The sequence below is a fragment of the Mycetomoellerius zeteki genome, unplaced genomic scaffold (assembly GCF_001594055.1).
Source record: "Mycetomoellerius zeteki isolate Tzet28-1 unplaced genomic scaffold, Tzet1.0 scaffold25, whole genome shotgun sequence".
NCBI lineage: Eukaryota > Metazoa > Arthropoda > Insecta > Hymenoptera > Formicidae > Mycetomoellerius > Mycetomoellerius zeteki.
In genome coordinates this window covers 2133376-2158730 of record NW_017257227.1, presented here as the reverse complement: position 1 = coordinate 2158730, position 25355 = coordinate 2133376, and the positions used below count along the sequence as shown (strand labels likewise).

Sequence of the window (25355 nt, the reverse complement as noted above, 5' to 3'; positions counted from 1 at the left end):
GCTTTAGACACATAAGAATTATTTCAAAAGAGAAATATAAGATTAATATTCTATTGTATATTATCAATGCAAACAAAACTCTCAAATAAAAAAGTTTGACAAATTTAATTATTGACGTGTCACTTACTTCTTTTTATCTTTTTTAAAAAGAAATAGAATGTCGCGCGGGAAAGATAATACCGAAAAAAGAGGATTGGGTGAAATACGAAGATCTTGTGGGACAAATGTTAACTTTTAATTTCAGTTTATTTTGTCTGGGCACACAGTGCATGAACGCTCATGCTTGGCGGTTTACAGATCTCATGTTATGCCGGTTTAGCAAAGTGATGTGTCGTTAACACTGAGCTGGCAGTAAATCGGGGTGACGAGTCGGACACTACGAGGGATGACGGGAGGGGCTTTGGTCTGTTCAGGCCGGATAGACGTTTAGAACGAGTGAAAAGAGTAGACCGTTTAGAAAATTCTCTTTCGTATTTGCGGTGCAGCGCGTTCGAAACAGCGGAATTACTCGCTAAAATGGGGAGGATGAGCGCTAACACGAGCAGCGCAACAGCAAGAAGCCGGCAAGTTCGCAACAGAATCACATGCATTCAATGTGATACGTCAGTTTGCACTTAAGTTTCGCGACAGACATATACATATCGCATCTCAGGAAATCCAGTTCAATGGATCAGCGTTCCGTATTATAGCACGAAAATATCTCATTCTCTCTTTTTCTCTTATTTATCGATAGCTCTCCTAGGAGAAGTCGATTTTCCCAGGATATAGGAAAATGCCAAAGATATGTACATGGAAGAGACACTTTGCTCTATTTGCAACTCCAGAATATACATTGTTCGAATTACGTGAAAGACGCCTTCGTTTTGTTACATAAATATTATAAGATCGAGACAAGCCGTACGTGACTTAGGGGCGCTTGCGAGGAAATTCTTTTTGAGCTTCACGCTACATAGACAATTTCTCTCATCGTCGATTACAGCAACAATCTTCGCCCAATTATTCGTAGCTGAGAAGACTCTTGTATCCTAAAGTCCTATCGTTCCCGAGATATTATTCTCATACACCGAAGTAACGTTAATGCCCATGTGTACACCGCGATTGTTAGCTCCCGAGTTGCTGAATACGCTACAATATAGGGTGAAAAAGATAAAATCGAATTGAATCCTTAAAATCAACGACTACACCGACACAAGGTACTTGGCTTTGTACGACTTTGTATTGCACTTTGTAGCTAGCGCAAACTTAGGTCTGTGAATCTTAATTATTATTTTTGGTCTCGTTTAGGTCATCGTCATCGTGCGACGCGCAGGTAGCTGGTAATCGAGATATCGAAGTCATTGCAAAATTTTCAGTCTTTATCAAAAAAGTTACCATCGACACACAATTGCAAACACAGTCGCGAACTTAAAAACGAAAACGAGATAGTAAAGGGATTTAACGAGCAGCGCGAAACGATAGTTGCCTTACATCATTCTACAATCATGTATCATTTTCGATCTTACACTTTCTTATATCTTATATCGCTTTTATCCTAATATGTGATATACGAGAGTAGTACGGAAAGTTTCCAGCCTGACACAGAAATGACGCCATAAATATCAAACTGTTATAACTTTAGACAAATTTGATGATGCACAGAGCTACTGTTGAAATTTCAGATAGATGCGTTTATTAGTATTTTGTTTGGATCGTGTAAAGCAATCCATTTACATTTCTTCAATTTTAGTCATAAAATTGCATGAATTGCACTTCAAATTGATTCCGTAAGCATCGCATTATCAGTCTTCAGTCATTTTTTTCTTTTTTCAAATGAAGAAATGACTCGCAGGAAAAAGATTTGGCTTAAATACTAAAGTAAGCGATGAAACTAATGCTTACTTTGAAGATTAGAAAAATCATATTTTATACAGACGATATAAAAAAAATTAGAATTATCATTGGAGTAGGTGTATTAAGTTGAAAGGAGACTATGTTGAAAAATAAAAAAGAGTTTTATCAAAAATGTGTTTTCTTTATCAGACCGAGAACTTTCCGAACTATCCTTGTACATATAACGAAATGGGAGAGCTGATGAATAATGCATGAATTTGTGAAATGAATTATTTCGGTATTTGTCGAGCGTCCAGCACTCGATCGTCGAAATTCGTAAATTGACATAGAAATGCAATAAAAGGATCGGGATAGAAATGATGATATTATAAAGAAATCTGGAGACACGGTAGTGTCTCGGCGCCAAGCGCAGCGACACTACCGTATGTCTATATCGCGACGAGAAGAAAAAATGAAATTTGATGAGTTCCCGCTACATTAATGAGAAATATACTTCTTATTTTACGATTGTAACACGCACTTTTAAGTAGCGGATAGCACTCACGATAATGTTGATGATAGAGAAACGATGACGATGACAGTATCCGTCCAGACGACCGTGAATATGTGGCGCGAACATCCGAGGAAACGAATGATCGAAGAACGTTGCGACGTGCTTAGCCGGCAAGCACGGTCAACAGATCTTGCATCTACTGTCCGCTGCCAATTATTTAAGATCTACAAGAATGGATTGACAGATGACGATTATCGCCTTACCCTTAAGCTTCTAATATCTGCGCGCAGTACTTACATACTCGGTGGGCTTTACGTTGCGCACTGCTTGTTCAAGAACACTTCTACTCTCGCACCGGGTTTAACGTATACAAATACCGCGGAGCGAGTTTTTCTCCCTTAATCGTTTTCTTCCTTTCACTTACAAGGGAAGTTTCACAACTGTCCGATTTGATTCTTCATGAAATATGTTGTTAAACACGAAAATCTAAGAGACACGTAATTTTTTATACGTAATACCCTAACTCATGTTTAAGGGATGAAAGACCCCTTTAAAAAAACGGTATTTTTCTTTCGAGCAATTGTTTTCTCTCGAACAATTGTTAAACAAAAAAATTAAAAAAAATTTTTTTTCTTCACGATATTGAAGTATTCTTGAAACCGTATAACTTTTGTTTAAAAAATTTTTTTCTATCTTTTATACTTCCGACGATATTCGCCTCGAAAAAAAATACCGTTTTTTTTCAAAGGGGTGTTTCACCCCTTAAACATGAGTTAGGGCACGTATAAAAAAATACGTGTCTCTTAGATTTTCGTGTTTACCAACATATTTCATGGAGAATCAAATCGGTTCCGGACAATTGTGAAAATCCCTTCTTAGACTTCCCTTGTTAGACGCAATTTAGACTACCGTTGTAGAACACTCGCATTTCTGTCCGATGTTAATTTATGTTTTAATATATATGTATATATAAATATAGTCATTATAGCCATCTTGAGACTCTGTTCATCTTAATAAGTTAGGAAGCTTTGTAAAGGCAATGATGTATCATTAGAGGAAAAGAGAAAGACGAAGGGATTGTATTGAAAAAAAAAAGGAAAAATTGAAAGAAAAGAAAAATGGGAGGAGGAAGACACTTTTCGCACTGCATGACTCCGCATCGATTGACTATGTTTCAATCGTGGAATTGCTTTACCGTTTGCGATGCATTATGCATTACACCGTGCTAGGTTTTTGCATTGTAAATATTTAGAGAGAATAGATGACAAAAGCAGCGATAATGATAATGATAATGACAATGATAATGATGATAATGACAATAGCATGAAGATGACAATGATCTCTCACAATAATAATAGGGACCGTAATAGTAGCGGTAGTAATAGTAGTAATAGTAGCAGTAGTAGAGTAATGGTAGTAATAATAATATATATAGTAATAATAATATTATTAATATAATAATATAATAATCATCATCATAAACTCTGCAATATTTAATACATTGTTTGTTCACATGGACTAGATACAGCTCTCTCAGAACGATCGACAAATCGATACGCTCCATATTTCTTTTCTCTTATTGTTGTCTTGATCCCTGTGCTCTACAGACCAGCGGGGATATGATGTGATCAGTCAAGTACGTTGATGGCAGACCAGAGTCACGTAATCTTTAATATTGTGGTTAGCAATTACCACTCGCGCAAATATCAGTTGCGCGTCCTTAACTTAACGTAACTTCGGCATCAGCGAGAAACAGATCATGCTTTTCTGGAAATATTAATTATCAATATTTTTTTGCACTCTGAATTGCTTACGAAATAGTTCCTTGAGAGATCTGACTTGGTTCTGCACTTAGAAATTAATAACTATTGTTCTCTTTAAGATGTATCAGAGATACAGCATCTACGCCGTTTTGGATTTAAAAAAAAAAGAAAAGAAAAATATATATCTCAGATCTTTCAACCTATAAAAATATTTCTGTATCTCGACAAAAATAAATCGCTAGAAATTATACATAGTATCGAAAAGAGATTGTCGCGAAAGAATCCCGCGCGCACATGCCATCTAGCTACGCCACTGGCACCAGAGAACGGACCTGGCCTTTACCTACCCGCGTTCATACGTCTCTCATCTTGAATATCTAAGCGAGTTCTCTTTCAAGCGGAAGCGATTCATCAACAAAGGCTACAACACTTGGAAGCGTCTCCGAGGTGAATGTGGCACACGTTGGGCATGCCGGCGCAGCCCTTACCGACGATGTTCTCCTGCACTAGATGCGCGAGGCCTAAATTCTGATTGATGTCGCCATCGCTACCGCGATGCTGCTTTGTCGCGGCATCGCACCATTGACGACGTTCCCGCCACTTGTCCTCGACTAGCAGCACCGATTTAGGCGACGGCGGACTAACACGATCGCGAGTGATGCTCCCGCACGAGCGAGCCTTGTAGAGGCGTCCCTTGCCAAAGATACCCGGCAGCGGTACGCAGAGCTTCTTGTGTACGGCGAAATAACGGCTCAACAACCGAATCTTCCTGTTCTTACATTCATTGATCGAGCCATTACCACGATTCTCCTTGTCGTTACTCGTCGCTTGACTCGCGCACTTGTGATCGCCGCGACGTTCATCGCTGACGCTCTGACAATCGTCCGATTGCCGTTGACAGCCATTACTCTTTCCATCGGAACTGCGAACGAACCTTGAGCCTTGCGATATCAGGGATTTCCCGGCGCTGAGTGACCAGCTCTGCAACAATTTCGCTCCGAGACCTTTTGCCTTTTGTACCGTACTGGTTGCTATTTGAGACACAGGTGGAACAACATTGTGCTGAGAAGCCGTGTTATTCTGCGATACTGACGACGCTGACGATGAGGAGACGTTCTGCGTGCCAATTGCAGTCGAATTGCGCGACACATGACAATGATTGTGACAAGATGAGGGTGCCTCGGCCTCCTGTACCTCGGTGATACGATTCAACGACTGGCTCTCACGCAATCGCGTCTCGCCGGCTCTTCTCCTACCAGTGCGATGTCTCCTGCCAAACATTACCTGATTCTCGGTGCATCGATGCCGTCCTCCTCCGTTCGTTGTGCTCGTGTTTGTCGTGTTAGTGCCGCTACCACTTTCGTTTCGATTGCTCTCGGTTGTCGTCGGTGTATCCGTCGTGTGTTCGCCATTGCTGACTCCGCTCCCTCCTCCACCAACTCCACCACGCCCGCCACCGCTTCCTCCTGGATCTTGCGAATCGCTCGAGTCGTCATGACTATCGCGTCTCGGAGGTAAGGGTTTGCCCGTAGATGCACCGAGTTTGTGGGCCCTCTTTTTCCTACTCTCGCTGTCGTCGTCGCTGGCGTCCGAACTCGAACAGGAGGTCGTGCGCGTCTTGTGGAACTTGCTTTTCCGTTGCTCATACGTTGTTCGCCTAACAACGCGGCATTTAGTTGTCGAATCGCCGCATTCCGTGGAGTTCACCGATGTTTGCGTGCCATCCCCGTCCTCTAAGATTTCATTGAGCGTGGGTTGCTTCGCAGAAGTACCGCTGGGTGACGGCATTGTCTTGTATTTAGGTGTTAACGTCACTTGATTGTCACTAATCGGATGAAGAGGTATCGAGACGGTCGACGATTCGTGTAATGTTTTAGTAGTAGTCATCGTTGTCATTGTTGTAGATACGTCGGATGGTTTTGAGGGAATTATTGATGAGGACTCTGTGAGCGGCATACTAAACCGATGGTGTTGAGAACCCATTCTCCACTTATTCGCCGGTATTGGTCCGGTTGATTTTAGACACTCCGTCACCGATTTAGGTTTAGTTTCCGTAGTAGTGGCTTTTCTAGTTGTCCATCCGGACGATGGAGAGTTCGCGCCGCTCAATCGGTTCTTTAGATTTTCCTCGCACGTCATGGTAATCCGCGGAGTTATAGGCAGTTTCTCCAAGAGTACGTTGCCCGTTTGGACTTTGTCCGTTCCTTTTAGATGCATCGGCGACGATATCTTATCCTTCTCGTTTTTCGAAATCTGCTTCAGTCTTTCTCCCCTATGCGATGATTCAGCAATAACGGTATCCTCTTTTTGATGTGGATGCCGTTGACTCAATACAGGCTTCGTGCTGGTGTGCTTCTCCGGAAGCTGCGATAATCGCTCCTGCAGAATATGCGAGAGTTTTCCCTCGGAACGGGAACCGCGACGATTAAGGGAATTTAGCGCCGAATTACTGCCACGTTCATCTCGGCCAGAGCACGAGGACACGTCGTCCTCATCTTCTTCTTCTTGAACAATACTGCACTTGCGCGAACGCACGTTCTGTAATCAGAACAGTCATCTTTGTTTTCTCTGTATGAGAAATATATTATCGAGATATCGACTAATACATAACTGGATGTAACATTAACATTTTATACAACACATAAAATGTTTACCGAGACACCCGGCAAATATTTTATGTGTTGTATAAAATGTTAATGTCACATCCAGTCATGTATTAGTCGATATCTTTCTAAACGATGAACATGTAGTACGTACCTGCGGTACGTCACCAGGTGTCCGTGGCACGCTTAATAGCGACTGGTTCGTAGTACCCAGGGAATTCTCATCCGTACGCAGATTTGTTGTCAGATCATCCTGCCGGCTGCATAAAATTAACACGCATTTGTATATTAGTGATTTCATTAAAGACGATATGCAGCATAAATATTTAGATTTAACATATCTTATAAGTGAATCACACATAGCAGCAATATTAATGGGTGATTCAGTATGTAAAATATACCTCGAGGAAACATCTAGAGCTTCTGGACGATTTTTCTGCATCTGTTCTTGTCGATGAGCGCGCAATTTCCTCTCAGCCAGCAAGAAGTACGTCGCGGTGATGTGGTTGTATTCGTTCTTATCGAGCGCGCTGTAAGAAGATTCACGATGAGAATTGCCAGTAAAACGTAGCGCCGAAGACGCATGCTTAAAATATACTAACACGCAAAAAGGCACGATCAAAATGGTCAAATCTCTTCCTAATGTCTACTCACTCCAATATCTCTTCCTTGGTGGCGATGTTACCGTTAACCATTTTGGTAATTATGTGATTGTGATGATCATCAGAGACTTGTTGACGTGACACGAGCGGTAGCGTCTCCATCGTGTCCAAGTCGGAACCGATCGCTAACCACGGATCCGCAGCAATCTCCTCGAGGGACGCTCGGCCTTCGGGTTCTCGCACGAGCATTCTCGCGATCAGCCGCTTGCAACCGTCGGACACGTGCGACGGAATTGAATACTTGCAGTCCATAATCATCGTTAGCGTCTCACTGTCATTCGCTTCTTGAAACGGCGCTTGACCGCATACTAACATGTATAGTATTACACCTAACGACCAAACATCTGCAACAAATTGAAATACAAACGTAGTCTAACGAAGCGAGTATAATTTCACTCTCTCGTTGTATTATATTTTAAATAAGATTTTTTTCTTTCAAATTTAGAGTCCAATGCTTCTTAGCGAAACTTTCGACGAAAGATGTAACTTTAACACTAATTTAAATCATATTTATCCTTAATTGCATTAATTAACAAGCTTACCTACTGCGGGGGCATCATAACTATCGCCTAGAAGTATCTCTGGAGCGGAGTATGCTAATGAACCGCACGAAGTCTCGAGCTTCTGACCAGGACAAAATCTATTGCTAAACCCAAAGTCCGTAAGCTTCACCGTACCCAGTTTTTCGAAGAATACGACATTCTCGGGTTTCAAATCTCTGTGCACTACGTGTAAACGATGACAGTAAGATATGGCCCTAACTATCTGCCGAAAGTAAGTCCTGGCCACCTAAGGTGAAAATTCAAATATATTACACACAACGCGACTGTGAGTGAAATATCTAATAATTTTAAGAATTTAGTCAATACATTGTATTTAGTAAAAAAAAATGACATGTAAGAATTCCTATCAAATTAATATTTTTTATTATATTAATTCTAAATTTGACACAAAAGACATTTTTAAAAAAGTTTGAAGATAATTTTCTATATAATTTATATAAATTCTACATATATAATTTATATATGATAAATTTGTAACAATTTATACTCAAGAAAATTTACATTCAATAGACTTTATATGAAAGAGCTAAACTTGTATCCTATATCCGCGCGGTAATAGTAAGCCGATGGCATAATAAAACAACAATAGCCATGCAACAATACCTCTTCGCTGAGGCCGCTGTCGTGGCGCATGATGTAATCGTAGAGGTCCCCGCCATCGCCGAGCTCTAGAATTAGGTATAGCTTGGTCTGCGTGTCTATCACCTCGTACAACCGAACCACATTGGGATGCTGCACCAGCTTCATGCACCGCACCTGCGACACAGACGGACACGATGTACAGGCAGACAAAATTCATTTCGCTTGAGCAAATTTAAATCCAGGGGTCGACGATTCTGTCCGTCATCCATTTGCATCATTATCTCGTCGATCTTATTGAAGTCTATCGCTATGAGATTTATCGTGCGATGCAACTACGCGAGACGATTCGATCACCGGTTACTATCGAACCAGCCATTAAAATGACATTACGCGAATCAGGATGTCATCAATGACTCTATTATTTCCATTAGGACATGAAACAGACGGAAGGTAATTCTGACGTGATTGCACAGTCACGAGCAAGATAGAAACAAATAATGGTTAGAATGTCGTTAGAGTTCTATCTGTCACATTTAAATATAAATTCCAATTCGGAACAAGAGATAAATTTGAAACAGTTTAACTTTGTGTCAGAAAGATACCAGAAAGCAAACAAAAAGGAATTTAAATTCAGATTTTTATAGACTTTTCATACATTCCGATCTTCTAATATTTATTTAAATCACTTTAAGAATGCGTTCCACTTGACGCTCACAACATTCGCGAGTATTATTTGTCCTTGTTTAACATTTGATAACAAGAATGAAATGATTTCATGCATTGCGAGCGTCAAGTGGAACGTACCCTTAGTAAAAGAACATTTCCTTCACATGTTTCCTTTAGAAATAGCAAAAGATCAAACTGGATGACTCGCCGAAGAACTTGGAGCATTATCGCAACAATGGGCAGAATTGACATTTCGAAATGGTGCTACAGTTGCGTTTCTCTCACCTCCTGAAAGAGATGAGCCCTCGAAACCTCATCGAGCTTACTCTTGTCGATCACCTTCACTGCCACCTTCTCACCGGTGAAAACGTGTCGTGCCAGCTTCACCACGGCGAAGTGACCGCGGCCGAGAGTCTCCTCCAGGTCGTAAAGACCGGCGATCTTGCCATCATAATTGCTGTATCCCACTCTTCGATTCATCTCGTGCCGCTGCAATACAAAATTCTTTTCGTATACAGTAAATGATAAAGATGAAAGATATTTTATTTATCTTCCACTTGTGATTTTCGCAAATTTGAGATCCTCGTAACATAAAATTACATATATTTTGAAACATTATTAAGCATCAAAATCCACTTCGACCGATTAATTCTTTCTCTTATTTGTGTTATTCACTTGTTATCGGTTCATTTTACTTATAATTAAATTTGAAAGGTTACCACGTTTTACAAATAAGTAGATAAGTAGATTACTCCGTCAAAACTATAATTTAACTAAACACTGAACTACGTTAACTAAATGAATTACATTAACTAACTATTACAGTTCTTAAATTTTTCATTGGTTTTTTAAATAAAGTGTCCAGTATATTTCTGTATAATAACATTGAATAAATGAATTTAAAATATCGAATTCTGATCGATCGTTTAGAAATGTTGACCGATAGTCGCGTAAGTACGACGGTCCATTCCGAGAAAGAGGTCACTATTATTTTTAGCGCTTAGTAGGAGCAATAATTAATCGCTTCGCCATCCATGGATGTGCGATCGGTAGCAGCAAAAAAAAGGTACACTCTGTAGAATGACAGGAGATACTATCGCTTTGGAAAAATACATAGAGAGAAGCTAATGGACCGAACACGATGGACATGCTAAATATAGTTATCCGATTCAAACTTTTACTCGTAAGTGAACGAAGTAGTTAAGTCCAGAATGTATACAGAGTGCATAGAAATCGTGCATAATCCTCGATGAATTGATTTTTCCTCGATGATATCGGATTAGAAACTCGAGTAACTGGAGCGCGAGAATCTGTTGTCCATCGATCGTATCGAGGTGCGACTCAGACAAGATCGGTTATCGCTCGCTTTCCAAAGGATCGATGACCTTAAAAAAATATGATAAGCATGAGATCTCGCTTTACTCGCTTGTTCCACTTTGTTAGTCTAAACGCGAAGATAACGCTAATGCGACCAAGAGGCGAACAGTATGCGATCAAATTTAGCGCTAGATGGGAATAGGAGCCAATGTTGTGCTGCCGAGAGAACGCATTGTCTTTGGCGGAACGTAATTGCGAAACACGTCATGATGTACCGCGACGCGTCGAGGCTACATTGATTTGTCAGCACAGTATCTCGCATTCCGCCCTTCCTCTTCTGCTTCTATTCTTATTAAATATGTATACGCCGTACTTTCTGATTCTTTGTTTATATTTAGAAATATTTATTTTTCTTTTATGTACATTATTGCCTTGTATATATCGTTGTCTTTTTTCAAACTTGAAGAGATCCTTCCTGGGATAAATTAATAATGCTCTCTCTCTCTCTCTCTCTTTCGTTCTCTCTATATAAAAGCGCACAAAAATACAATACGACGGCGGGTCGCGAAAATCTCAACCCACGACTACGCCTACGGTTTCCTTTGGGATTCACAAAGGAGTTTGTCGTCTTCGTTGCCTTGCGGAACGCGGCCACTCGCGGTCCCGTCGGAAGCTGCGAATCATTTCCTCGCCGTGCGTGCTCCGGATACTCGTAACGAGGATTACGAAGAACGCAAAAATAAACCTTCTCGAGCGACGCGGAGAAGGTACCAATAAGGAGGTGAATCGCTTCGACCGGCCCGCACGTCAAAATTTCTTCTCGGAAAACGCTATATCCGAAGATCCTCCAGCTCGACGAAAACAGATCGGATTAATACCTTAACGATCGAATCATTCGTGCTTGATGCGCAATTTATAGCAAATGCTGACGTAAGACTGACATTCACTCGCCGAGGTTTACGGCTTTTATTTCGCGCAAACGCGTCCATTGCCTATGTCGCGATATAAATAAGACGAGAGTATTCTCTCCCATTCTCGCCGGTGTTATTATTATCGACAAGCGTTCCCTGCACCATCGTTCATTGTTAAGATAATAAATTATCTTAGCTAACGTATTAATCCATTAAAACGACGTTCGTCGTCACGTGTCGATTTACTGCCAGATATCGAAAAAATTCACCTAGGTATTACACATATAACAAATGCTTATCGAGCGACGAGATAATTCCGTGATCGATTGCGTATCCTTCGGAAGCGGATTCAATTAAAATAAATCACGGCTCGGTTCGTCATATCGATGCGTTTAATTCTTTTTGCCGTTACATGGGAAATTAATCGCTGTTACGCAATCATAATTGATGTCATTTACGGCATCATGAAGTAATGCAATTACCGCGACACCGCGACCGAATAAAAGTTCCACGAGCTTTGTCTGGAAGTGTAATTAACAAACGTAACGCGATTAACAATTTGACTAACGTGAACACCCTAATTTTACGTCCATAAACTGTTAAGTACTTGCAGTAACCTAAATAAATAATATTATCATTTTTTCACGTCAAGGATTTCTAAATTTTTTTGACGCAGCACTGGCGTTTTAGAGGATTATGTTAGGGAAAATAAAAATGTTTACACAAAATATATATATAACAGAAATAATAAAAAAAATACCTTGCGGAAAGAAAACAAGAAAAATATTACTTTGTCAAATAACGCAACGCGAAGCTCGAAATGTTACAAAAATGTGGTATGTGTATCCGTAATCTAATATAATAGAAATAATAATAAAAAATACGCTCTGTTTTTTATTTAATTTCATTTATCAATCCTATTTTTAATTTAATTTAAACACAATTATATTGTATAAATTCATACTGTATAATATTATATTTCAATATTGTTATAATTACATGACTTTCCTCTAATTGTATTTTTAGACATTCGTATTAAAAATCTTATAAATATTATAAATATTAAAATTAAACATTTCGAATTTTTCCTAGCATTACAGATTTAACATCTTTATATAATCAGTAACGCGGAACATCATTTCTAAATATCCAGGGCGTTCACTATCACGGTAATTTTCCACGTGCAAGGAAAGCGAGAATCGTCCAAATCCATCCGGATCCATCACGTCGCGTCGCGGCGAATTGAACTTGACATTTAACCGATAACGACGCTCATCCATTGCTATCAAGATTTACCTGGACACGGGCACGTCTGTGATGTTGGCCTGACCTGCTTTTACCGCACGTGTCCGTAATAATGTGATGCACGAGCGTCAGTTACACGTAATAAGTTTACGATTCTTCGGGACGAACACCTGAAATGCACTTCAACCATGAAGCATCAACAGATGTCGGATGATCAACTGCGTTGCAAATTTTTATTTCAAATCGAGTTTTCTTAAAAAGTGCAAAAGTTATCTTCTTTAGTGGTTTTAGTTAATCCTTACCAGTTCGATTAAGGATGTGTTATACTCATTTATACAAATATAATTAATATTTATACTTTAAATAAATTATGTACATATGAAAGTTGTATTTATAACATTCTATTTTTATCGAATATAACAGGTTTTCATAATTTATTAAATTTTTTTTGTATAAGTATCTACTTTAAGTACTCAAAATGATTTATGTAAAGCTTTATTGCGATTCAGAAATGAGTTACGAAGATTTAAAAGAAATAAATATTTTGTTTTATTTACAAAACATCTAATCTTTGCATCGTAATGTAATTTTAAATCATTTTAAATAATACTTCAAATATTAAAAAATTATATATTTAAAAAAGTATAATTATATATTTAAAATATATTTAGATTTTTATCATTATTTTATAATACATTTCCATATATTTCTATTAAAGTACAGATTTAAAAAAAATATTACTTCTTGTTGAAATAATTTTTGATTTAGATAGTTCAAAATTAATACAATAAATTTTTTTATCATCGCTCAAAAATATAGGTATTATTTTTAAACGCTCTAGAATAATCTATAATTTTTTCATATCTTTTTCATTATTTTGAAACTATGTGTATAATAAATCCTTAAATAAACAAAAAAATGAGATACGAGACTAATAATAAAATATTACTCGCACAATATCGCTTCTTTAATATTGAAGTAATATTTAAATTAAGGCTGCTCGCTTCATAATTTTGCTGAATAATAACACGTTTATTACTTCGCGAAAAAAATGCAAAGGAGAATTTCCAACGAATTTTCTCACAAACATGCATGCGTACCTGAAGCTATAGATTCCGCCGGGCGGAAATTTCACGCTTAGAAAGTATAATCTGTTCCGAGAGAGATGAGCATAGCGCGTGTGGACCCGCATTTGAAATTTAGATCGCGCCATGCGTTCTCTTCATAGACCGCATTTCCCGGATGCAGTCGTAAACGGAGCGTCGTACTTTCTTGAACACTTTCGCATTCGTGCGGACACGGAAGTCGCGAATTATAGCGGATGGGGAACATTGCGCGCGTGCACTGCAAGTTGGCTCTCGCAAGATCCACGATGAAGCGGATCGAAATAAACCGTACCGTCGCGATTTGTAATAGCCGTAGTAGGAGATTGACAGGCGTATCGCTGGAATTCGATGTTGCAGAAAGATCGACAACGTGCCAGGCGCGGCCAACGACTATGACCGGTCGCTATCCGGGAAATCGAATCTCGATACACTATCGGTGTATTACTCATGAATACGCGAACGGGACGTGTTCACTAATTATAATACGTTCAACCCTTGCACTTCTCTTTCGCTCTAATAAAATAAATCAATTAATCTGCCCGATGAGGCGTGTATCTTGTGAAAAGTCTACTGTCTATTGGAAAACGTGACATTTAAAACACCATCGCATGATCTCATCTTATTTTTATATACGCATAGATAAGATTAACAATATTAAAATGGTTCAATGAGATAAGCTACAACGGAAAAAAAAGTTTCTGATTTACAGCTAATTCTGATTAGCTGAAATTGCATTAGCTACTGTAGATATAAATTTGCTGCTGTAGCTAATATAAGGACGTGATAACAAAATATGCATATCTGTTACAGATCGATTTATTTAGCAATATGAAGTTAGTTGTCACAGTTATCGGATATGTCCGTGTAAAAGAAAATTGTCTCTACCATAGTTAAATATAGTTTGCTGAAACTGTACTTGCTACCAAATTATCTGTTACACAGAAAAATTTGCTGCAATAATCAATACATCGACATAATAGCAAAATGCTTGTCTGTTACAATGATAATATTTAGGCCTCACAGCTAATGGCAATTAGACCTCGCGGATACGATGTTGGGTGTCCATATACGCGGATACGATATAAGGTGTCCATATAATGCTACTGAATTTAGCTGCCATACTTAATTTTTAGCTGTGACAGCTAATCTTTTTTTTCCGTGTATTAAAGCACTGCAACTTTAAATATATATATCATAAATTCGTTAATGTTGAAGAGTGATCTAGATTAATTCTGCATCGAGAAAAAAATATTCTAAATTTTAATTAAATTTATTTGAATAGTGCCAACTAGATATTTACTTACAGTGGATAAAAAAAAATGATAGTTAAATCAAATTAATAATTTTGTACTAAATAAATATATCTTTATATTTAGTAAATATTTAGTTGACATTATTCAAATAAATGATTTATTAAAATTTAGTATATGTTTTTCAGTGTACAGTACGAAATATTGAAAATTTTTTAAAGTTTTCTATTAATATATTTCGACTTTTAGTTTCATCTTCAATTTTCTATTATTGTGTGTATTTCTAATTCTAGTATATTACTGTATTTTTAATTCTATAAGTACCATAAATTTTTTAATAAAAATTAGCACAAAGTGCATGTAATAAATTTATTGATTCTTTTAAATCAGCATTATGAAAAAATCTTCAGAATTATTCATTTGCTGGCATAAGAATTTAAAAAGAATAAAACTTTAGAACTTTAAAACAGAATTTTTTCATGTCATACATAAATCAAAATTTTTTGAAGAAATTGATAAAATTCATAAATGCAAGAAAAGTATAGTCATAACATAAAAACATTTTTGCGAATAATAAGTAGATAAATTTTTGAATACAAAAATTTTAATGGATTAGAAATATCAATGTGCCAAGCTCATTTAAAAAATATGATCGTCCATTAAGAAAATGTAAATTGCGTTGATGGATTAAATTTCGCCGAGAGATTTTCAGGAAGAGAGCTTCTTCTTAGTGCGCTTTAAACATCACCTCTAATATAATTTAAAATGAACTTATTTCTGCTTGTGTTATAAAGAAAGTAGTCATTTTCAAAATGATATTTCGAATAATGATCCCATTATTTCATTCCGAGAAAAAGGTAAACCCTTGGGCTTTGACCTATCACTTTTCGTTACGAAATCTTGAGGAAAATAAAAAAGCGAGAAAAGTATTCTTCGGTGCTTGTGTAATATTCAGGTGCGAGTCAGAGAAGCAAAGGTCGTCACGAATTACTAGCGAAGGGCTTAAGCTACAGTTTCGCCCTCGCACATTCTCCACCTACGTGGATGCTAAATAAATATCTTGATTTATACGCGCGCGCGACATACATTCTTATCTCAAATTTGTCTGAAAATTTCATCTCAAGGAAAAAGATGGAATTTTTTAAAAGAATTTATTATTGTGATTAGAGTCGAGAATTCTAATGCTGAGTAATCAAAAGGAAATATATTTTAAAAATTACTCAGAACATAATTGGTTTAGAAACAATACGTATGTTTACAAAAAAAAAGAATAAATTAACGAGCTCTCTAGGATTGCGAAATGATCGGGTATTACAGCGCGTTTCGTTTTTCCGATAAAATCGCTTTCTTTACGCAATCAAAAGTACGGCGGCGGCCGTAACGGTAATTGATGCGCGGGGATTCGCGATCGAAGCGATGATAATATGGCCCCGTAACGATAATGCGTAACGTAAACGTACCGTGGGCACGTAACAGGTAGTATTCGCGTACCGTTATCGGGATTCCGCGGCGTCACCATGCGCGCTACGAAGAAATACCCGATGATATCCTGAGGGGCGCGACTAATCCACGCCTGCTACCGCCAGTGGGAACAACAGCGGCGTTCATACTCACGAGAATGATAATTACGGCCGATTAGAGCGTTTGCATTGCCTCACTAGGCGTGCGTAACTGTGCGAATAGTCACGGACAAAGATAAAATTAACTGTGCTTTGGAAAAGTATATAGAACTTCGAGAGAAGAGTGTTTAATTAACAAGGCCCAATTTTTCATTTTCTAGCTATGGTTAATCACTAACTTAATAGTTTTACAGTGATAACTTTAAAAGTTACTCATTACAAAACCATCAGTTTCGTGATTATTTTGGATGTAAATTTCTTAAGCTTTATGACTTATTTTGTATTATGACACCTTACTGAGTTGCTTATAATTCGCTCCCGACTTCTAATTTGTTACTTAACGGCTTATCATAAAAAGTTCATTAAACTTCATTATTTTTATTTATATTCCTCTACCTCATAAGAGTATTAATATAAATTTAATTATAATATAATATAATATAATAAAAACTGTGACTATAAAAACTGTAATTTATAAGATTAAAATTTTTTGAGATGAGATTTTCTGAGCACTCTATCAACTTGCGTACACTGAGGAAAATGTTCTAATACCAAGTACAAATAAAACCAATTCTGATCATATAAATCAGAATTCTGGTAACGGAATTTTTGGTTATTTTGGTTAGAATGTTTGATATACTATAAAAGTGTTGGATTTGTATTTTTCTGGTTGAAAATTACGAGATTTCCAATTAATGCAACAAGATTTTGTTTCTAGTGTATCTTTAAATGCACTTATCTACTTAAGTCTTCTTTTTTGGATTGAGAAATATCATATATTAGAAATATGTCGATGTTGAAAAATGTACTTTTGGAAAGTTAGAAGAGTCACAGAGAAGATCCAATTATGAATACCAGGGAGATCCAATAAAACTTTTGCCAAGGAAGAAGTCATCACACTTCTAAAGTTTGATAGAAGTTACGAAATATATTCTGCTTTTGTATGTATCGTTGATAGTTAGCTTAATCCGCATTCGCATTGATATACTCGATAACATATTGACATTGTCAGATGATATCAGTAAATAGAGTTACAGAAAGGTAGTACCGATAAGCTATCAGCAGTATGGAAATCTCTCGCGCAAATCTGATCGGAATGACATTTTCAAGCGCATATGGCACGCATGGATTTCACGATAATGCAATGGATGAAAAATGATGAGATAAAATGGAAGAATAGTACGAGTGTTATGATTCCGTGCGATGGAAATTTCAATGATCTCTATGCATGAGACGCATCATTCTTACTTTAGTTTTGCTCCGATAATTTTTTCTTTGTTTACTCTATTGACGCTAATATTGTTTATGGATTCACGTTCTTTTCTCTCTCTCTCTCTCTCTTTCTTTAACATTTCCTCATTATCTCTCTTGAAATGCAACACGCAGACAAGTGTCATTTCTATTATAGAGTTTCGACAGCGCGAGCTGGCACGGATTACTTTGACGCGACCGGATCTGCGTAATTTGAGATAATGCACTCGACAAACAGATTGATCTCCGCTTCCGAATTGCGCTGGTTCATTTCCCTCGTATAAATACCGTTGGTCATCTAGCTGTAAACAACAATTGTTTCTGTGCAATGTGTGCGAAAAAAAGTATAAGCGAAAATAATCTATCATTCAGAATAAGTTAAAAATTTTTCTGTCTTGTCTCGAGTGATGGAAAAGACAATGGAGAAGAGACGAAAATTACTTTTAGAAAAGATTTATTTTATATACAGGTACTTTTTTGTAATAAAAACATCGCTTAAAGAATTCCTCAATTTAAACAAACAAATCAAGTTTTAAAAATATAGACAAACAACGAAATATAGTTTAATTCCGTACATCTCGCTTCTCAATAAAATTTTAATCAATTTTATTATTAAGATATTTCATTATTCTTATATTGAAAATTTTTTTTACAATTTTATTAAAGAAATTTCAAATAAAATAAAAATATATAAATTATAATAAAAATATAACTTTCTATAAAAATTTAAATAAACTTTTTTATTCAAATATTTAAATGCGCATTTGATAACAAAACATGTATTTTATATGATCTAATTATAATAAATATTATATGACGTTAATAATAGATATCATTCGTGCCGAGAGATTCTTTTGTAATGATAATATTAAGAATTACATTATCGTTATAATGTTTTTTTCATTTATGCTCAATTATTTATACTGAAGCAACTTCGCAAATAAATTACTTTATAATAATTTAATAAGTGAATAAGTGTTTACTGCTCTTAAATATTCTACGATTCCATTCGAGCTCTTGAAATGCTAAATGATATTTTCACATGTTTAAACAGAGATGAAACATATGAATGGGAACAGAGCACTCCAAGAATGTCATACAATATATACAGTGTCCCACTTCTTTCTCTCTCTCTCTCTCTCTCTATACTTCCTGTCTCTCTTTTCAACCTAACATATTTCAAGGAAATTTAAAAAAAGATACATTTTTACATAAAGAGATCGTTTATAAATTTCTCAGATTAAACAAACAAATCAAGTTTACTTCAAATCATTTCAAAAATGCAGAAAAAACAACAAAACGTAATTTAATTTTAGACGTATCTCGCTTTAATAAAATTTTAATCTAAAATTTTATTATCAAAACATTTTATTATCTTCATATTGAGAGTGTTTTTAAAATTTTGTTTAAGAAAAATTAATTTTAATTTAAATAAAAAGATTTGATCAAAGTATATATATTTAAAAAAAAATTAGAGACGGAAAATCTCTTAATTCAATCACCTGAAAAACCTAAAAAATAACTATGTATGAAAAACTAGACGATCTCTAAATAAAATTAGCAGCTAGAAAAGACTGGTTTCGTTATAATTTTTTTCAAGTGCTTCAGGGTTGAAGTAGAGGAATGCTAAACAGTTTATTTAGGAATGACTAGCATTTTTTAATCTATGATTACGATCTAGTAAATATTTTCGTTTCATCGAAACAAGAGAAGCATTTCTGCAAGCGGTTAATAATAGGAAACTTTGATAACTTCGTCATTCAATTAATTATATAATGCTTAATTATTTAGTTTGAAATTTCCTGACTTATACAGTCTTGCTTTGATATTTTAATTCAGTAAGATGAAATGCCCTTCCATTAAAGGTAATACACAACATTCTTTGGAAAAGTAATAATTTCATCCATTTCGAAGAAACTTTATAAATGCCTTGTCGAAACTTGTGAAAATATGTAACGTTACATAATTTTTTAATAAACTTTCTTCAAATAAGTCTCGTCGATATAATAAACTGGGAAAAATATCAAGCAACGATTAATTAAAAGTAACGTCATTAATTAACAAATTTATTTATATTTTTTATCCTCTCGAAGTATCTCAAATTCTAAGATATTATTTTTTTATTCAGACAGACAAAACATAAATATTGATTTTCAATTCAGTTAAAGACTTTTTCCAATAGCATAAAATTAATTATTCCTAATTATACACTGAAACAAGAGCCTCATTGTATTAATTGTAATTCTAGTGGAAAAATCAGAATTTTATAATCAAATTTATTTTAATTCTACTCGAGATAATCAGATGTCCAGTCATGACAACTGGAATTCTGATTTATTGATATGATTAGAATGTATTGGTTCATTTATCTTCAAGCCAGCAATTTTTCTCAGTGTATACATAAGTTATCTTTATAAATAACAAACATTGTCGATGATAAAATAATAAAAGAGGCAAACATTTATGACAACTTGTATGACAATGACACATTATACCATTGTAATTATTATTGAGCAACGTATAATTGAGATAATAAATATATGTATATGTGCAATCGCATTCATGTATCAATCAATAATCTTGCGTCACATTAATTTCTTTACATGGGTGATATTCGTAGAAAATTTCGAAGAAAATAAAATTTTATTTTCCTTGACGTTCCGCGTGACGTCGATTATTTTTCTTACTCTTACGATATTGGATACCAATTACTGTAAAATGAGAATTATTGCAAAAATGACATGAGAAAAACTTTTTCTATGATTCTACGTTTCCGATGGTCCAAAATATCATATCTAATTTAAAAATTAATCGAATATTAAGTATTCTAATACACTCACATTGTTTAAATTCGATATTATTAATTTTTATATTCGATAAGTACGTGTTTATATACATTTATATTCGATAAGTGTTTATACACGATGTTATCGCTATTAATTAAATTCAGAGCCATTGTGCTCCACTTTTGCGGCTTTACTCGAATGTAATTTCTGCCAAAGTTACGTAATTAAAGTTTCATGTATTCAGTTTTATCAGACTATTCAAACGCCAACTGTTAATTTACGTGAAAGAATGCAATCGAAATATTTTCGCAGAATTACAATTTATAAAAGGAGACGAAGAGGAAGAGTTTGCATAGAGTGCTCGTAAAATGTGCTTCGTTAGGATTCTTTGATCCTAATAAGTAAAATTTATTTAAATTTGCATTAAATAGAATATACGATTTATTTATCAACGCTGGTAAAATTAATATTATTAATTGTTGTTCCTGTAATAGCTTCAATAGCTATTACCATTATTATTAAACAAAAATAAATATTAAAAAGTTTATCCCCAGTGATGAATATACAGGGTGTTTGGAAAGTAATGAAAAATCTTTCGCATAAGGGCAGAATGGACTAAACTGAGAAGAAAAGTCCTCTACTATTTTACAATTTTCATAATAGTTAACAAGATATTAATTACTAAAAATTGTCGAAAATTGGTTTTCAATAATTTTTTACTCAAATACTATCAACTTTACAGAAAAACTGAAAGAGACAAAAATCGTTTATTTTCTTTTCATAAAGCTCTAAAAAATTATTGAGTAAAAAATTATTGAAGACCAATTTTCGACAATTTTTAGTAATTAATATCTTGTTAACTATTGTAAAAATTGTAAAATGGTAGAGAGGATTTTTTTTCTCAGTTTAGTCCATTCTACCCTTAAAGATTTTTCATTACTTTCCAAACACCCTGTATATTTAACTAAAAATTCTTTCCTCCCCTAGTCTCGTATTATCGCGATGTTGCGCAACATTATTATCCTCTCCCTGGACAGTACAATTATAAAATATTCATATATATAATAATATAATTATAAAATATCATAACATTTGGCAAATTTAATAAAATACAAAATTATACTGCTCTTCGTCCTCTTCGAGAATAAATTAGTCAAAACCATAATGTCTCGTTCAATTTTATTGCATTCGCGATATCGATTTACATCATTTTCAAAAAGAACCTTGCCAAATTTATGATTTCGGAAGTACCGAGTTTCTGTAAAGCGGTAATCGATTAGTCCCCGGAGAAACTTATTGTTTCATCTCACAATGTACACAATATAAAACGATACAAGGATATACGTATTCGATAAAAGAGACGGAGAAGTTTCTCGCGGGATCGTATTACATTGCGCTCGTACTGTGTTTACCCATCTGAACTCGTAAGAGATCGCTGGACCACCATACGAGACGTTGCGAATTTATCGGGTACACAACGACCCACCCAAATATCTCTTCGGAGGACAGGTTCCCGGAATGGTTCCTCTGCACGATCGATATTATCGCACGATAATGTCGTAAATAGTGTCTATACTAACGACTGGCATGCTATTTATTGGTAAGTACATTGGCAAGACATTACCGGCAACGTGACTGTTATGCAACCAATATATCGAGGTTCTTTTGAAGCTGCATTGCGAGAATCATTGAGGGCGGGGAGTCATCCGGTTGGAGAAATAGACGTTTACCTTGAACTATTTTTTTCCTCTCACGATAAAAATGTAATAGAAATCAAAAGTCTCGATGCTGCATTGATAACGTACTTTCTTTGACGCGATTAGCACAAACGTGTGAGTATGTATATGAAACCATCTTCACAAATAATTAAGGCAAGATACGATCGATAGGGTTGCTCTTTTTAACTGTAATATTGGCACCTGACACTAAGTTAATCGCTTGAGAGAGAAAGGACGAAATCTATAGGTAGATAAAGATCTATCTATAGATCTTTATCCACCTAGAGATAAAGAGGAACAAAGTTTTTCAGAAAAAAAGTTTTATGTTATAAATAATTTTTAATTTTACGTTTTGAATAAATAAAATTTTGTAATGAATTGATTTTGAAATGCAATTTTGAATTAATAGGTTTGCTGTTTTCAACTGAGACATTAGTACCTGACACTAAGTTAATCATTTGAGAGAAAAAAAGACGAAATCTGTAGATATAGATAAAGAATTATCTATTAAAACTTTTTTTTTAAAGACTTTGTTTTTAGTTGTGTTATTGTTGTAGCAAATGAATAATATACTTTAATTCCGTGTCGTTTTTTTTAATGGAAATAAGATATATCGTTCGTTGGCCATAATACAATTAAAAAACAAAGTTTTTCAGAAAAAAGTTTCAATGGTTTGAATTATTAAAATTTTGTGATATTAATTTGGAAATGCAATTTGGACTTAATAACTGATTGTAAAGGAATACTATGTTTTTCAAAAATATGTTTTTTTTATGTTTCTGTTTTCCTGCAAGCAAAAAAAAATCACAGTTTTTATCACAATTATGTCATAGTTGTAGCAAACGAGCGATATGTAAAGTTCGTCAAATCAAATAAAATCAAATGAAGTCAAAGTTAAATCATTAAAGGGAAAAACAAAGCATCGTGTAATGTTATGTTGCTAAAAACATCTCGTAGTAATTGTGATATATCAAATTGATTGATGACAAAATGTTGTTGTTACACTTTGTCTATCTTTGTATTATCTCTAGACGCGATAGAAATAAACTTAAAAACGTCTGTCCGGAAATTAGTATCCAAGTGTCAATTACGACGTAGTCGGAATAACATGTCGCGATCAGAACTCCAGCCATCGTTGCGATGCGATCGTTTAGAAATGGTCAGTTGAGTGATGTGCCATCAACACATAATCGCGTGAAAATTACTCTTATCGGGAGCAACATCGTACGGTGCAACAACCGCTTAGGGACAATAAAACAATCGCAAACGGCAAACGCCCGAAGCCATTTTTACAGAAGAGTCCACTAGAGACTCCTAGACGAGAGAATTAAGGCGCACCAAGAGGCTAAAGGGAGAAAAAAGATACTCACCTCTTTGTCCGTTAAACTTACGAAGACGACGACGAAGACGACGACGACGACGACGACGACAACGACGAGTCCAGCCAGCACCTCGCTAGTCTGCCTGGTCCGCCCACCGTCATTTGTGATGTGGATTCATTTACGCGTGTCTGCCGCGACGATGATCGATGCCACAGATGTTGCTCCCGGTTGCTCCTCCCGTACAAGTTCTACGACGCGAACCGTCGGGGTTGCCGTACAACGGCGACGACGACGACGGGGAAGCCAACGACATCGAACGTCGCTGGTGGGCCGCTCCGGTTCACTCGAGACGCGTGTTTACACGGCACCGCTCGGTCGCTTCTTACATTCCACCGTCCGCGACGCAATCCTCTCGCCTCTCCCACCCTTTTCTCTCTCTCTCTCTCTCTCTTCCTTCGTTCTCAGTCTCGCGGGATGCGAAACTCTCGTGCTCCCGTTGATGGATCACCTCTTCTTTCTTGACGCAACCGTGCCTTCCTCCACTTCGTAGTACTTTGTATTCTGGTCTCGTCTCGCGCCTCTCTCTCTCTCTCTCTTCTTTTTCTCTCGCTTCTTCTACGTCGGGGATTACCTCGCCCACCCTCGGAAACTTTTTCCCCTTTGTCTATTTGTCTATTCGTCGCCGCGCAGCAGTCGCGCGTGCAGTAGGCGACTTCCGGGCACCTTCCTCTCGATGACGACGGTGCGCCGCGAGCGCGCGACACACTTCCCACTTTTTTTCTCGCCTCCTCCTCCGCCCGACTCTTTCACTCCTCTCCGTCGATTCGCCACCGTCCGTCTCGCTTCCTCACGTACAACCGCGCGCGCGCGCAAGCACATGCACGGACGCGAAGGCATGCACGTACATAGGAGAGCGTACCTCTACGTGCGACGCCCGCTTGACCGTTTCTCCGTTATTCTCTCGGACGGAGTCGTCGCACTCTCGCGATCGCGCGCAAGATCCGGGATCGCGAATTCCCCGCGATCGACGTACCCGACACTGGATCTCGGCTTCCTTTTATTTTTTTCTCCCTCTCTCGAATGACGGCGTTAAAACGGCGCGAGGAGACGACGACACGGCACTACGATGACGACGGGCGTTCGCGTACACACACTCGCGACGCGGTGACACATGAGAAAGCTATGGAACGTGGTGGAACGTAGTAACGTATTCGTACTCCGACACTCCGACTGAGTCGACGACACGATACTCCGAATACTCCCGACTTTGGACGCGCGCTCCCAGCGCCAGCCGGTCGTCCGTCGCGACTGCCATCTCGTTGCGAACTCGGACACTATCGCGAATCGCGATGGCGCGAACTACGAAACTTTCGGCCGGGAATTCGATCGAAATCTCCTCGACTAGGACCGGTATTCATGAGGTTTGTTCGCGTCGCAAGATCCAATATGCTCCAACATGCTCCTACCATAGCTCGTATTCATTCTATCAAACACATTGGAGTGAGTAAGAGCTATGGTAGGAGCATATTGGAACGTGTTGGAGCATGCGACGCGAACAAATCTATAGTTGATTTTTATATTTGAGACTGTCTTAAGTACAATCTTAAGATGGAGTCAATCAGAAAGTTGTATTAGCATCTCAAGACATTATTTAAGATGCTCTTGAAA

The 25355-nt window shown here is 36.8% G+C and overlaps 1 protein-coding gene across 2 annotated transcripts; it reads right to left on the bottom strand.

The window, feature by feature from the left end:
* Window positions 1-4282: 4282 nt before the first annotated feature.
* On the bottom strand, window positions 4283-24924 carry Snrk (SNF related kinase). Of its 2 annotated transcripts, none has more exons than XM_018449749.1 (8): window positions 23736-24924; window positions 9448-9651; window positions 8518-8670; window positions 7894-8140; window positions 7344-7695; window positions 7091-7219; window positions 6844-6949; window positions 4283-6624 (listed from the first exon to the last, which is right to left on the bottom strand). In XM_018449749.1, the coding sequence occupies exons 2-8, from the start codon at window positions 9640-9642 to the stop codon at window positions 4498-4500; spliced, it is 3309 nt and encodes a 1102-aa protein (XP_018305251.1). In that variant the 5' UTR covers window positions 9643-9651; window positions 23736-24924; the 3' UTR covers window positions 4283-4497. The 2 variants fall into 2 exon arrangements, with proteins under 2 accessions (XP_018305251.1, XP_018305252.1); XM_018449750.1 differs by lacking the exon at window positions 23736-24924 and adding an exon at window positions 22060-22103.
* Between the last annotated feature and the right edge of the window lie 431 nt (window positions 24925-25355).